Source organism: Rhinoderma darwinii, chromosome 4, assembly GCF_050947455.1.
Source record: "Rhinoderma darwinii isolate aRhiDar2 chromosome 4, aRhiDar2.hap1, whole genome shotgun sequence".
Lineage (NCBI taxonomy): Eukaryota > Metazoa > Chordata > Amphibia > Anura > Rhinodermatidae > Rhinoderma > Rhinoderma darwinii.
Window position 1 is genome coordinate 263408930 of NC_134690.1, and position 14994 is coordinate 263423923.

The following is a 14994-nucleotide window of genomic DNA, read 5'->3' on the forward strand; positions in this document are numbered from 1 at the left end:
GTAGATGCGACTTTTTGATCACTTTTTATCCCAGTTTTTTATTAAATTTTTACGGCGTTCACTGTGCGGGTTAAATAATTTAATAGCTTTATAGTTGGGGTCATTACGGACGCGGTGACACTAAATATGTGTAACTTTTTACTTTATTTTGTTTTTTTAATAGTAAAGCAGTTTGTAAGGGGAAAAAGTGGGTTTTTCTCTTTTTTTTCAAATTTTTTTTTATTAACTTCATTAAACTTTATTTTTTACTTTAAAGCGGACAGGCATCTGCTAGGACATGCCTCCGCAATGACCTAGCAGGCATTCACTACAGGCAGACCTGGGGGCCTTTATTAGGCCCCCGGCTGCCATCGGAGACATAGACACTTGGTGATCTTATCGCGGGAAAGACAGGGAGCTCCCTCCCTCTCTCCAAAACAACTCAGATGCGACGCTCACTATTGAGCGCAGAATCTGAGGGGTTAAACGGGTGAGATCGATACTTATATCGATCTCACACGTTCAAGCAGGGATGCCCTCAGCTACCTCTGGTAGCTGAGAGCAGGGAGATTTAACGGTTCCGTGCTCTGTTAAGCACCGTAAAAAGGCTTATGCATCAGAATAAACTCCATTAGTGGCTGCCGTGAAAAGGCGTATTGGCGGTCACTAACGGGTTAATCTTAATAAGCTAGACATATCTCTGGCCGTCCGTGTGCCAGAGAGAGAAATCTATACCAGCTATGAGCTAGAGTATATTCACAATATAATTTATGTTGGTGTCGGGCCATGGGTGGTCCCACCTTTTTTCTCTAACCTTCACCCTCTTCTTTGGAAAACTGGTGTAAGGAGCAGAAACGGCAAAAAAGTCACAGTTTTTCCCACAATTTGCAACGTTTGTGCCCTTTGTGACTTTTCTACGCCAGACAACAATTCTACTCCATCACAAGGGGCGTTTTTCCACCCAATGGTTCTAATTTTCTTTGTTCAAAGGTCGCAAAAAAAAGTATGGGTTTGTGAATGCATAAAAAAGTTTTGTTACCTCTCGCACATAAAGAAATAACATAAAATGCATCACTCGGTTTAATTAAAATACCTCATAAAAGTCAAGTATGTATATTATATACATAAGCTAGAAAGGAATGAACCTGGAAAGGAATGTCAATGATTTGTGAAAGGTTATGTACACCGTTGCATATCTGAAAAAAATAATAATGTAACTTTGATTAACTCCTACCATATTGTGTCTACAACCTCTATACAATCCTATGAGTCTCCAAGGTAACAGACTGCAAGCAAACCTTGTTTAGTTTTATACTACAGTCATACTCTCTTCCGTCTGTACTCTACTTGTTGGTAACATGTATTCAGTAGAAAAAAAGTAGTGGACCAATGGAAGGGAGTATGACTGCAAGATCAAAGCTTGTTTGTAGTCAGTTATCGTGGAGACACATAGTGCTTCATAGGAACTGTAGACACAAAACGGTAGGTTGTTTTTAATGAAGACTATGCAAAGTTGTTTCATTTTTTGCAAAAGTGGACATAGCCTTTAAATATTTCTGCAGAAATGGTGCATTGTAATACAACTCTTGTCATATGATAATACCAAACAACCTTTACAATATATGTTTGCTTTTCTGTAGATTACCTTTGTTGAGTGTTCAATAATGTGATTGATAGAACATTATAATCCTAATTTTTAATTTTCCAAAATGATCTGCAATTATAATGCTCATAAACACAAAACAAAACACTGCTACATTTTCAAAACATCTAAATAAGACTGTAAACTAATGTAATACTCACAACATCTGCTCTTTCTTTGAATCTAATTGAATTTGTGTGCTATTATAAATAAATCATCTTCATCAAGAGAGTCTAGAGATGGTTTTCAATATGGTAAAGTATGATAAATGTTAAATGTTTGCATCCTTTAATCCCCAGCCTGCTGAACAACTATATTAGTTACACAGAAGAGCTTTGCCGTTCACTGGTTACTATGTGATTTAGAATATTATTAGATTTGTTTTGATATTTGGTTGTCCTTTCCTCTGAAACTGAAAACAACCTTCACAAAGTGAAAAGGATTGATATTAAATTGCAATGTAATCTTGAAGGAAAAACCTACCATGCACTTTATTTTTTGCTCAGTCCTATCTTACCTTACAGTGACCTAATTACATCTTCACGACAGTTGTATCAAAATAATTATCAAACGGAACATTTCTGCCATCTAGTGGTAGAAAAAATGTTTTCAATTGCTAAACATTTTATAGTTCAATCTTTAAACCATGTTTCAGGAAAATAAATTAATTGAATACATTTTTACCATTCAATACCATTTTAAATTTAGATTTTTATTGGAGACTTCAAGAATACACAACAAGGTGCTGAGCATTTACATTATACATAATTATGTACAAAAAGCATCTCACAAGGTCACTTGGCAGTCAAGTTTAAACAGTAAGAACAATGAATAATGGGGACCAAGCGTGACTTATTGTCAAAAAGAAGGATGGTTCTCTTCGTCCCTGTATAGACTACTGGGGTCTCAACCAGATCACGGTGAAAAATAAGTATTCATTGCCATTGATCTCAGAATTATTTGACCGTATACGTGGTGCCAAGATTTTTTCCAAGATAGACCTGCGGGGGGCTTACAACCTAATCCAGATTCGGATTCGAAGACAGCATTTAACACCCGGGACGGACACTATCAATATCTAGTATGCCCTTCGGCTAGTGTAATGCCCCCGCGGTCTTCCAGGAGTTTATTAATGACATTTTCCGTGACTTCCTCTATGTTTGTGTAGTAGTCTATCTTGATGACATCTTGATTTTTTTCTCCAGATCCTATGACTCATCGTGACATGTCCGTCAAGTCTTGCTGCGTTTAAACGAGAATCATCTGTACTCCAAATTGGAGAAGTGCATGTTTGACAGAGATGTGCTACCCTTCCTGGGCAACATCATCTCGAATAGAGGTCTCAAGATGGATCCTGAAAAGGTAAAGTCCGTCCTGGAATGGTCACGTCCTCAAGGCTTGAGGGCCATACAACTCTTTCTGGGATTCGCCAATTTTTACAGACAGTTCATCCCAAACTTCTCTTCACTGACATCTCCTATCTCTAACCTCACCAAGAAGGGCATGAGCGACAAGGTCTGGACTCCTGAGGCAGAGTCCGCATTCAATACCCTGAAGAGTGCCTTCACATCAGCCTCTATCCTCAATCATCCAGACGTTTCCCTGCATAGTTCTCGTTGGAGGTGGATGCCTCCTCTGTCGGTGCTGGTGCACTCCTGCTCCAAGGAGGTTCCAAGGGCAAGTCTAGGGTATGTGGATATTTCTCTTAGCTTTTCTCTTCCGCAGAGCGCAACTAATCTATTGGGGATCGGGAGTTACTGGCCATCAAATTGGTCCTGGAGGAGTGGAGACATCTACTAGAGGGCGCAGCTAACCCCATCCTGATTTTTACGGACCACAAGAACCTCACCTACCTCCAGACAGCCAAACGGCTGAATCCTCGTCAGGCTAGGTGGTCACTGTTCTTTGCCAGGTTCCAGTTTGAGCTCCATTATTGCCCGGCTGAAAAGAATGTGAGGGCCGATGCCTTGTCCAGGTCTTTTGAGACAGAAGACACCATGGAGATGCCCCAGAACATTATCGACCCGTCCTGTATTGTCTTAGTCAATCCACTGCAAGTTGGGGACATCCCTCCTGGGAGGACTTTTGTGCGCATGGCTGACCGAAGGAGAGTCCTCCGCTGGGGACACGCCTCTAGACTGGCAGGTCACGCGGGGATCCGTAAGACCCGGGATTTTATTGCGCGTCATTTCTGGTGGCCCACGCTGCCCAAAGATTTTATGGACTATAAGAGGAGTCCAGCCCCCTAGTTCTATGCTGAGCTTTGTTGTGTATTCCTGATCTGTCTTGCATATGGCCCCCTAGTGTTTCCTGCTCCACGTGTTCCTGTACCCTATACTTGTATCCTGATCTAGTGCCGTGCTGTGCTGTATTCCACGCCTGTCCTGCTTCTCTACGCCTGACGTCCTGTTTCTGTACGCCTAACGTCCACCTGCTGCCAAGTTCCTACCAAAGCCTGCCTTGCTAATGTCCGAGCTGCCACAGGTACCTATACAAACTATAGACTTTGACCTGCGTCCTGTTGGAAAACCAACCCAAGAAAATATGATCGACTACAGCACAAATGTAGAGAAAAATACAAATGATTCTTTATTGGAATAAAAACATGAGACAGATAAAAATGGAACTAGGGGATGAGTCACACAGTAAAAAAGGACGTCTGATCAGTCAAACATGCCAGGTATGGATATTGTGTCCACGTATTGTGTAATAGCAAAATAGGAGTAAATGCATGTAGTCATATACAGAGCCGTGTCTAATGGAAAACAGCACGGATATGATCAAGGTACATCAGATGACAACAGCACAAATCGCAGAGAGGTAAAAAGCAGATGCCGATAGCTGTGGTAATTACAAAATACGTATATACCATCAATAATAATTACAACTAGTTACCAATGTAATGTGCACCAAGTAGTGCCAGAAAGTGCTTGAAATCAGAAGATGACCATAAATGATGAACATAATGAAGCTATGCTTGCTACACAGGACAGAAAAGATAACACTACATACCAGTGGACATGATGGAAACAGGGATGAAACGTCCTGACCCGACGCGCGTTTCGGCGATTGCCTTCGTCCGGGGTTAGGGTCACAACTGCTTGTGCCCACCTATATATAGTATAGAGCCATGTACATGTGTGTAATTAGATGCTGTAAGGAGAGGTATCATGGACCGGATGTGGAGAGTCGGCGTCTGATGCGGGGTACCAAGATGGCGCTGCCCCACTTCCTGTACCACGTCATCAGAGAGGATGTGAGGCGGCGAGGTCTGACCACGCCCCCCACATCCTGCTCCAATCATAGACAGCGGACGGAAGAGGCCAGGGCCACTCCCCCCCCCGGGGGAAATCTGTAATTATACAGAATAGCCATACCATCAGCGCACTGCCACAGATCACATGTATGCCAGAAGAGGATTAGACAGGATAGATGTTTAAGCTGAAATAGTACAGCCAGAGTAGATGTTACAGATAATACCATAAAATATCTAAATGTGCCGGTGCAAACATAAAAAAATCAATCACAAAAGGTGAAGGATAATAAGTGAGAATGTGAATAGGAGTGGAGTGAGACACCTTGTGGTGAAGTGAATGAATGACAAGTAAAGGAAATGAGTGAAATGAAATAGGAGAAAGTTTGTGCCTGGATATTACAGAATAAATGGACCAGTTGGTGAAGTTTGTGCCTGGATATTACAAAATAAATGGACCAGTTGGTGAAACATAAAAAGTGTACGACGGTACCGAAAAATGTAAAATAAAAAGGACCGATAATGTGATGGCATGAAATGTGAATACAAGGTCAACAAGCTGGTAGTTGTTAACTGTGATGCAAACTATACTAAGTGTACATGACAAAATAATGTGTGAAGGAGATTGAATTTTTATGCATATGAGCATATCGTACAATACACAATAAGCATGTGAACATATCGTGCAATACACCATAAGTATGCTATATTTAAAGGAAATAGGTCGCCAGTCACAACAGGAGACCATACTAAGGACTATGCGTATAGTATATATGTGACGTAACAGTAAAACGCAATATGTATAAAAATTAATATTAAAATCACATAACAATAAAGTGCATATATGAATGCAGGAAAACATATCAAATAAATTCTCGTTCTTATTTCCTCGTTGTCCTCTATTCGGAACTTTCACTGTGGTCCAATCGATAGCCTCCTCTGATGATCACTGTGAATGATACCATGGCTCTGTATATACAAATGGGCAGAAAGAGGGTAGTTAGTGCTAAAAAGTGACACAGAAAATGAGGAAAGGGTAAAAACCAAGACCCATGACAGGAGTCAATGGCTACAAAAACGGAGCGAAGCTCAGAGATTCATTAAGTCCATGTGGAAACATTGTCCCAAGAGTCCAAATCCAGCGAGTCTCGCATTGTGCAAGCTTTTGTTTAATGGCCCCACCTCTCGTGCCACAAATTATATGGTCAATTCCCCTCACCTTTAATTTTGAGGGGTCGCAGGAGTGATGCAATTTAAAATGCCGAGCCACAGGTTTCAAGTTCTCCAAATTCTCTGCCCCTGATGCCCGCTTAATGTCGGCCATATGTTCTCGTACACGGACCTTTAGCTCCCTGGAAGTGAGACCGACATAAATTTTTGGACAAGGACAAACTGCATAGTACACAACAGCTTTGGTGGTACATGTGATGGAGTGAGTTATGTTGAAGGTCTTACTACCTGAGGCATTAGTGAAGGTGCTTGTTTTTTCTACATTGGGGCACGCGACACATTGTCCACAAGGCTTACAACCCCATTTTGGACCCTTGGTCCCAAATGGGTATTTTGATTTTGTTTGATCATAATGACTTTTGACTAGATGATCTTTTAGATTTTTGGATCGTCTAGCTGTAACACTAGGATATTTCGTAATGAACCTATCCAAAGTGGGATCAGATAGTAAGATCGGCCAGTACCTCTTTAGGATTTCTCTCATCCGTTGCCATCGTGAGTGATATCCAGTGATGAATCTCACCTGATGGAGTTTATCTGTCTTTTGCTTAGGAAACAGCAGGTCATCTCTCGGTGTGCGCTTTGCCCTTTGGTAGGCTTTTTTAATGGATCTCTTGCTGTAACCCCGTTCCAAAAATCGATCTTTGAGATCATCTGCCTGTCTTTCAAATAATGGATCAGAGGAGCATATTCTCCTTATTCGCAAAAATTGCCCGATGGGAACCGCTTGGATGGTCTGCGGGGGATGAGATGAAGAAGAATGTAGTAATGCATTCACAGAAGTTTCCTTGCGAAAAACATCGCTATGCAGGAAACCCTGTTCATCCGTGAAAATTTTGACATCCAAGAAATCCAGACAACTGGGATGTGCTTTATACGTAAATTTTAAATTTACATCGTTTGTATTCAACCCAATCATAAATGAGTCAAGATCCACATGTGTGCCCTTCCAGATGACCAGAATGTCATCAATGTAACGGGTCCAAAGAAGGACCCGTGCCATTGAGTCATTCCCGTCATCTGAAAAGAGATCTCTTTCCCACAGCCCCAGGAACAGGTTTGCATACGATGGTGCACATGCTGCCCCCATGGCTGTTCCCTGGAGCTGTAGGTAGAAACAACCATTGAATACAAAAAAGTTGTGTGTTAGGACAAACTCAAGCATCTGAATGATGAATGAGCAGAGTGATTTGTCCAATTCTGACATAGATAGAAAATATTTGACTGCCCTTATCCCGTCTTCATGCTTAATGCATGTGTATAGGGATTCCACATCAATGGTCACAAGGAGCATATCATTGTCAATGCTGACACCGCTGATCTTCTGCAGCAAGTCGGCCGTATCACGAATGTATGATGGTAAATTAATTACAAGGTTTTTGAGATGGAAATCAATGAATTTACAAATCCCCTCCGTGAGGCTGCCCCTACCTGAAATAATGGGCCTTCCTGGTGGGATCTTTTCATTTTTGTGGATCTTGGGTAGTAGATATAGGGTTGGTACGGTTGGCTCATCCATTGAAAGTGCCGTATGTAGTTCTTTGGAGATGGTGTTATCTTCTACTGCCTGCAGAAGTCTGCCCTGTAACTCTGATCTAAAGGACAGCAAGGGGTTAAAAGTTAATTTCTTGTAACATTGTTTATTCCTCAACTGTCGATTCACCTCTGCCTCATACATGACACATGGCCAGACCACCACATTTCCCCCCTTATCCGCCGCCTTGAATACCACATCGTTGATGCCTGTGAGATACTGGAAGAGCATCAAAATTAGGTTGACCTGGAGAAAATAAAAGGACCAACCAGTGGTCCAGAAGGAAGGATTGGGAAGAATAGCAGAAATAAATGGAAGTGATACTTCTGGAAAAACTATTACAATGTTATGCCTAGTAGGACCTTGAGGGGCAATGCATGACTTTGGTGTGGTTTGAATCTCTGAATTGAAACCCATGGCAAGCACAAGGGTGTACACAGAAAGCATAGGGTCCCAGAGCAAACTCAGCATGGGCTAGCCTCCCCCCCCCCCCCCACACACACACACACAAACTCACACATACACTGAACGCTCTGACAAAAGTACTACTTTTATCAAAGTTAATGTTGGGATTAATTGTATTAAATATCTTTATAGGGGTTGAAGTTTCAATTTCACACATAGAGCTTCAAATCACTTCACAAAGTGATAGAATAAAATGATAAAACTCTGACTGCCTGCATCTACCACTAGTGGGAGCTCACTGAGGACAGATTAACACAGCTACTATTGAACTCCATGGGATCTATAAAAATTTCAATGCAGTGAGCTCCCCCTAGTGGTGGCTACAGGAAAGCACTACGACTGTATGTCGGGAAGCAAGAAAGATTGTACAGTGCAGGATTCCCTCTAACAACAGGCCCCATAGCAGTTGCATGGTCTGCCTCTACGATCTCCTATCTCTAACCTCACCAAGAAGGGCATGAGCGCCAAGGTCTGGACTCCTGAGGCAGAGTCCGCATTCAATACCCTGAAGAGTGCCTTCACATCAGCCTCTATCCTCAATCATCCAGACGTTTCCCTGCACAGTTCTCGTTGGAGGCGGATGCCTCCTCTGTCGGTGCTGGTGCACTCCTGTTCCAAGGAGGTTCCAAGGGCAAGTCTAGGGTATGTGGATATTTCTCTTAGCTTTTCTCTTCCGCAGAGCGCAACTAATCTATTGGGGATCGGGAGTTACTGGCCATCAAATTGGTCCTGGAGGAGTGGAGACATCTACTAGAGGGTGCAGCTTACCCCATCCTGATTTTTACGGACCACAAGAACCTCACCTACCTCCAGACAGCCCAACGGCTGAATCCTCGTCAGGCTAGGTGGTCACTGTTCTTTGCCAGGTTCCAGTTTGAGCTCCATTATTGCCCGGCTGAAAAGAATGTGAGGGCCGATGCCTTGTCCAGGTCTTTTGAGACAGAAGACACCATGGAGATGCCCCAGAACATTATCGACCCGTCCTGTATTGTCTTAGTCAATCGACTGCAAGTTGGGGACATCCCTACTGGGAGGACTTTTGTGCGCATGGCTGACCGAAGGAGAGTCCTCCGCTGGGGACACGCCTCTAGACTGGCAGGTCACGCGGGGATCCGTAAAACCCGGGATTTTATTGTGCGTCATTTCTGGCGGCCCACGCTGCCCAAAGATTTTATGGACTATAAGAGGAGTTCAGCCCCATAGTTCTATGCTTGAGCTTTATTGTGTATTCCTGGTCTGTCTTGCATATGGCCCCCTAGTGTTTCCTGCTCCACGTGTTCCTGTACCCTATACTTGTATCCTGATCTAGTGCCGTGCTGTGCTGTATTCCACGCCTGTCCTGCTTCTCTACGCCTGACGTCCTGCTTCTCTACGCCTAACGTCCATCTGCTGCCAAGTTCCTACCAAAGCCTGCCTTGCTAATGTCCGAGCTGCCACAGGTACCTATACAAACAATAGACTTTGACCTGCGTCCTGTTGGCCAGCTGCATTATCACTAAGGCGGTACAGCCCAGTGGGTCCACGAACCCAACGTGACACTTATCCTCAAGATACAGACAGAGATGCCTGTGAGATACTGGAAGAGCATCAAAATTAGGTTGACCTGGAGAAAATAAAAGGACCAACCAGTGGTCCAGAAGGAAGGATTGGGAAGAATAGCAGAAATAAATGGAAGTGATACTGCTGGAAAAACTGTTACAATGTTATGCCTAGTAGGACCTTGAGGGGCAATGCATGACTTTGGTGTGGTTTGAATCTCTGAATTGAAACCCATGGCAAGCACAAGGGTGTACACAGAAAGCATAGGGTCCCAGAGCAAACTCAGCATGGGCTAGCCTCCCCCCCCCCCACACACACACACAAACTCACACATACACTGAACGCTCTGACAAAAGTACTACTTTTATCAAAGTTAATGTTGGGATTAATTGTATTAAATATCTTTATAGGGGTTGAAGTTTCAATTTCACACATAGAGCTTCAAATCACTTCACAAAGTGATAGAATAAAATGATAAAACTCTGACTGCCTGCATCTACCACTAGTGGGAGCTCACTGAGGACAGATTAACACAGCTACTATTGAACTCCATGGGATCTATAAAAATGTCAATGCAGTGAGATCCCCCTAGTGGTGGCTACAGGAAAGCGCTACGACTGTATGTCGGGAAGCAAGAAAGATTTTACAGTGCAGGATTCCCTCTAACAACAGGCCCCATAGCAGTTCCATGGTCTGCCTCTACGATTGGTATGCCACTGACCATGCCCAAAAAAAAAATAGTTTGATTAAAATGTAAACCAGATGGTATGTTTATATATAAAAAGACATCAGAAACAAAGGGGGTACACGTTTTTTAACCACCATTTGTCATCCATTTTTTACGTCCATTAAAATAACTGCTGAATTTCAAAACACCACTGTGCCCATGTCGATAGTGCCACAATGCCCCTGTAGAGGGCCACACACTGCCCCCTGTAGTCAAATTGACTTTTGGTGGCATCCTCTTACAGTACTGCTGTTAAGGATATGCCAGGCACAGCTTCTGTATCTACGCCCATAGGTAATCAGTCTGTGAGACTGACTCCATCTTCCACCACTCAGGATGGCAGGCTTAGGAGTGGGAGAGCCTATCACAGCCTGGCCAGACGGAGCTAGCTCCCGCCCTCTGTCTATTTATACCTGCCTTTCCTGTTCCTCCTTGCTTGTGATTCTTTTCGTTTGGTTTCCTGGCCCTGCTGCAGCTTCTTGAACTATTTGACCCTGCTTCATATTGACCCTGGCTTACTGACTACTCTCCTGCTCTGCGTTTGGTACCTCGTACTCTCCTGGTTTGACTCGGCTTGTTCACTACTCTCCTGCTCTGCGTTTGGTACCTCGTACACTCCTGGTTTGACTCGTCTCGTTCACCACTCTTGTTGCTCACGGTGTTGCCGTGGGCAACTGCCCTTTTCCCTTGCTTCTGTGTACCCTTGTCTGTTTGTCTGTTGTGCACTTATTGAGCGTAGGGACCGTCGCCCAGTTGTACCCCTTCGCTTAGGGCGGTTCGTTGCAAGTAGGCAGGGACTGAGCGGCGGGTAGATTAGGGCTCACTTGTCTGTTTCCTTACCCCCATCAGTACATAATCACATGCCCATTTACCTAGTCTTCCCTGGTCCCTTACACTACTATGGACCCCCTTGAGACCCTGGCTCAGCAAATGCAGGGTCTCTCCCTACAGGTCCAGGCCCTGGCTCAGAGGGTCAACCAGCCTGATGCTACCATGGTAGTGCCCCTCACCTCACCTCTTGAACCCCACCTCAAGTTGCCTGACCGGTTCTCAGGGGACCGGAAGACTTTTCTCTTCTTTCGGGAGAGTTGTAAGCTCTATTTTCGCTTAACCCCTTCCCGCTCCTTGACGTACTATTACGTCATGGCAGCTGTATCGTTCGCGCTCCATGCCGTAATAGTACGTCTCGGGAGTAACGGCCGTTTCGGCCGTCCTCCCGACACATACAGGAGCTGTGACGCTGCTGTCTTGTTCAGCAGCTGTCACAGCTCCTACAGCGGGGACCGATCGCTGTGTCCCCGCTGATTAACCCCTTAAAAGCCGCGTTCTATAGAGATCGCGGCTTTTTAGGGGTTAAGCTGCCATCGCCGGCCTGCTACGCGATAGCGGCCGGCGATGGTGACTATGGCAACCGGACACCAAACAATGGCGTCCGGCTATGCCATAGACGGAAGCCTAGTGGGTCCTGACAACGTCAGGACCCACTATGCTTGCTGTCAGTGAGTAGCTGACAGTTCTAATACACTGCACTACGCATGTAGTGCAGTGTATTAGAATAGCGATCAGGGCCTCCTGCCCTCATGTCCCCTAGTGGGACAAAGTAATAAAGTAAAAAAAAAGTTAAAAAAAGATGTGTAAAAATAAGAAAATAAAAGTTTTAAAAGTAATAAAAGTAAAAGTCCCACTTTTTCCCTTATCAGGCCTTTATTATTAATAAAAATATATAAACAAACAAATAAACTATACATAATTGGTATCGCCGCGTCCGTAACGGCCTGAACTACAAAATTATTTTGTTATTTATCCCGCACGGTGAACGCCGTAAAAAAAAATATTAATAAACCGTACCACAATCACAATTGTTTGGTCACTTCACCTCCCAAAAAATGGAATAAAAAGAGATCAAAAAGTCGCATGTACCTAAAAATGGTACTGATGGAAAATACAGTTCGTTACGCAAAAAATAAGTCCTCGCACGGCTTTATTGATTGAAAAATAAAAACGTTATGGCTCTTAGAATAAGGCAACACAAAAAGTGAATGATTGTTTACAAAACGTATTTTATTGTGCAAACGCCATAAGACATAAAAAAAACTATAAACATCTGGTATTGCCGTGATCGTATCGCCCCGCAGAATAAAGTTAATATATCATTTATAGCGCACGATGAACGCTGTAAAAAAAAAAGTATACAAAAACAATAGTAGAATTGCTGTTTATTAGTCACCACGCCACCTAAAAATGGAATAAAAACTGATCAAAAAGCCGCATGCACCCCATGAAAACTACAATGGATTCCTCAAGGGGTCTAGTTTCCAAATTGGGGTCACTTTTGGGGGGTTTCCAATGTTTTGGCACCACAAGACCTCTTCAAACCGGACATGGTGCCTAATAAAAAAGAGGGCTCAAAATCCGCTAGGTGCTCCTTTGCTTCGGAGGCCGGTGCTTCAGTCCATTACCGCCCGAGGGCAACATGTGGGATATTTCTCTAAACTGCAGAATCTGGGCAATAAGTATTGAGTTGCGTTTCTCTGATAAATCCTTTTGTGTTATAAAAAAAATGGTATAAAAAGAGTAAATTTCACCTCTACTTTGCTCTAAATTTCTGTGAAACACCTAAAGGGTTCATAAACTTTCTAAATGCTGTTGTGAATACTTTGAGGGGTCTAGTTTCTAAAATGGGGTGTTTGATAGGGGTTTCTAATATATGGGCCCCTCAAAGCAACTTCAGAAATGAACTGGAACCTAAAAAAATAAATAAATGAGGCAATACTTCGCTTCTTACATTATACTGATAATGAGCCGTGCCCACTCCGAGATGACCCTAGTTTTGACCGTTTGTATAAACGGAGACCCCTATTAGACCGTTCCAGTGCCCGGTTTTCCCAAGCATACACCCCCGAGAAGTGTTTTTCTATTGATGAGTCCCTGGTACATTTTAAAGGGAGGGTTCAATTCCGCCAGTACCTGCCAGGTAAGAGGGCAAGGTATGGCGTGAAGATGTATAAGCTGTACGAGAGTGCATCAGGGTATACCTACAGGTTTAGGATATATGAAGGAAAGGCCACCCCCAAACCAGACTGCATCCTGGACTACAATAGGTACATGGGAGGGATGGACTTGTCAAATCAAGTCCTGAAGCCCTACAGCGCCATGCGGTGTAGTATAAGAAGCTGGCCGGGCACATCATACAGATGGCTTTGTACAATGCGTATGTGCTACGTCGATGTGCAGGCCAGAGGGGAACTTTCCTGGAATTTCAAGATCTAATCTTTAGGGACCAGGAAGGGGGGGCGCATCGTACCAGGGCAACACTTTCCAGGAGAAGGTCCCCAAACCGGTGGAAAGGGAAAGAGTCAAAAGAGGTGCAGAGTCTGCTATAAGAGGGGGATAAGGAAGAACACAATATACCAATGTGACACGTGTCCCGAAAAACCAGGGCTCTGTATAAAAGATTGTTTTAAAATGTATCATACATCCCTTGATTTTCAATTTACCCTGATGCACTCCGCACAGCTTACCCCCCTCATCTTTCCCTTCTGAGCCCTGCCGTATGCCCAGGCAGCTGATAACAGCCACATGTAGGGTATTGTCGTACCCAGGAGAACCCACATTACAATTTAAGGGGTGTATATCTCCGGTGGCGCATGCTGGGCACACTATATTGGACACTGAAATGGCATATACATATATAAAATTGCAAATCTCACACTGCACCATCTGCTGCGCATTATCTTTTACACAGTACCTGTGGGGTCAAAATGCTCACTACACCTCTAGATGAATGTCTTAAGGGGTGTAGTTTTTAAAATGGGGTCACTTCTCGGGGGTTTCAACTGTACTGGTACCTCAGGGGCTTCTGCACACATGACTTAGCACCAGAAAAGCTCCAGTAGGCCAAATGGTGGTCCTTTCCTTCTGAGCCCTCCCATGGGCCCAAAGGGCAGTTTATCACCACAAATGGGGTATTGCCGCACTAAGGACAAATTGGGCAACAAAATGGGGTATGTTGTTCCTTGTGAAAATAAGAAATTTTGATCAAAAATGACATCTTATTGGAAAAAATATAATTTTTTTCATTTCACAGCCCAATTCAAATAGGTGCTGTGAAAAACCTGTGCGGTCAAAATGATAACAAAAACCATAAATGAATTCCTTGAGGGGTGTAGTTTCCAAAATGGGGTCACTTCTGGTGGGTTTCCATTGCTTTGATACCTCTGGGGCTCTGCAAATGCAACATGGCACCCGAAAACCAATCCAGCAAAATCTGGACTCCAACAAACACATAGCGCTCCTTTCCGTCTGAGCCCTCCCATGGGCCCAAACGGCAGTTTATCACCACAAATGGGGTATTGCCGCACTAAGGACAAATTGGGCAACAAAATGGGGTATGTTGTTCCCTGTGAAAGTAAGAAATTTGATCAAAAATGACATTTTATTGGAAAAAATATAATTTTTTTCATTTCACAGCCCAATTCAAATAGGTGCTGTGAAAAACCTGTGCGGTCAAAATGATAACAAAAACCATAAATGAATTCCTTGAGGGGTGTAGTTTCCAAAATGGGGTCACTTCTGGTGGGTTTCCATTGCTTTGATACCTCTGGGGCTCTGCAAATGCGACATGG

General features: G+C 43.6%; 1 protein-coding gene across 3 annotated transcripts; it reads right to left on the minus strand.

Annotated features, from left to right (window-relative positions):
• Positions 1–5572: 5572 nt before the first annotated feature.
• LOC142761105 (uncharacterized) lies at positions 5573–7805 on the minus strand. 3 transcript variants are annotated; one of them, XR_012883506.1, is made up of 4 exons: positions 7536–7805; positions 6628–6840; positions 6094–6226; positions 5573–5843 (listed from the first exon to the last, which is right to left on the minus strand). XR_012883506.1 is itself a non-coding variant. In XM_075864291.1 (2 exons), the coding sequence occupies exons 1-2, from the start codon at positions 7780–7782 to the stop codon at positions 6185–6187; spliced, it is 1197 nt and encodes a 398-aa protein (XP_075720406.1). In that variant the 5' UTR covers positions 7783–7805; the 3' UTR covers positions 6020–6184. The 3 variants fall into 3 exon arrangements, 1 of the variants encoding a protein (XP_075720406.1); XR_012883505.1 differs by having other exon boundaries at positions 6628–7805; XM_075864291.1 differs by lacking the exon at positions 5573–5843 and having other exon boundaries at positions 6020–6226; positions 6628–7805.
• Positions 7806–14994: the final 7189 nt, after the last annotated feature.

Excerpts from the sequence above, each read along its gene's own strand:
- LOC142761105 (XM_075864291.1), bottom strand. The coding sequence starts at position 7,782 with ATGTATGAGGCAGAGGTGAATCGACAGTTGAGGAATAAACAATGTTAC. Across the intron at positions 6,227-6,627 it reads AGACAGATAAACTCCATCAG|GGAGCTAAAGGTCCGTGTAC; the intron begins GTGAGATTCATC and ends TCTCACTTCCAG.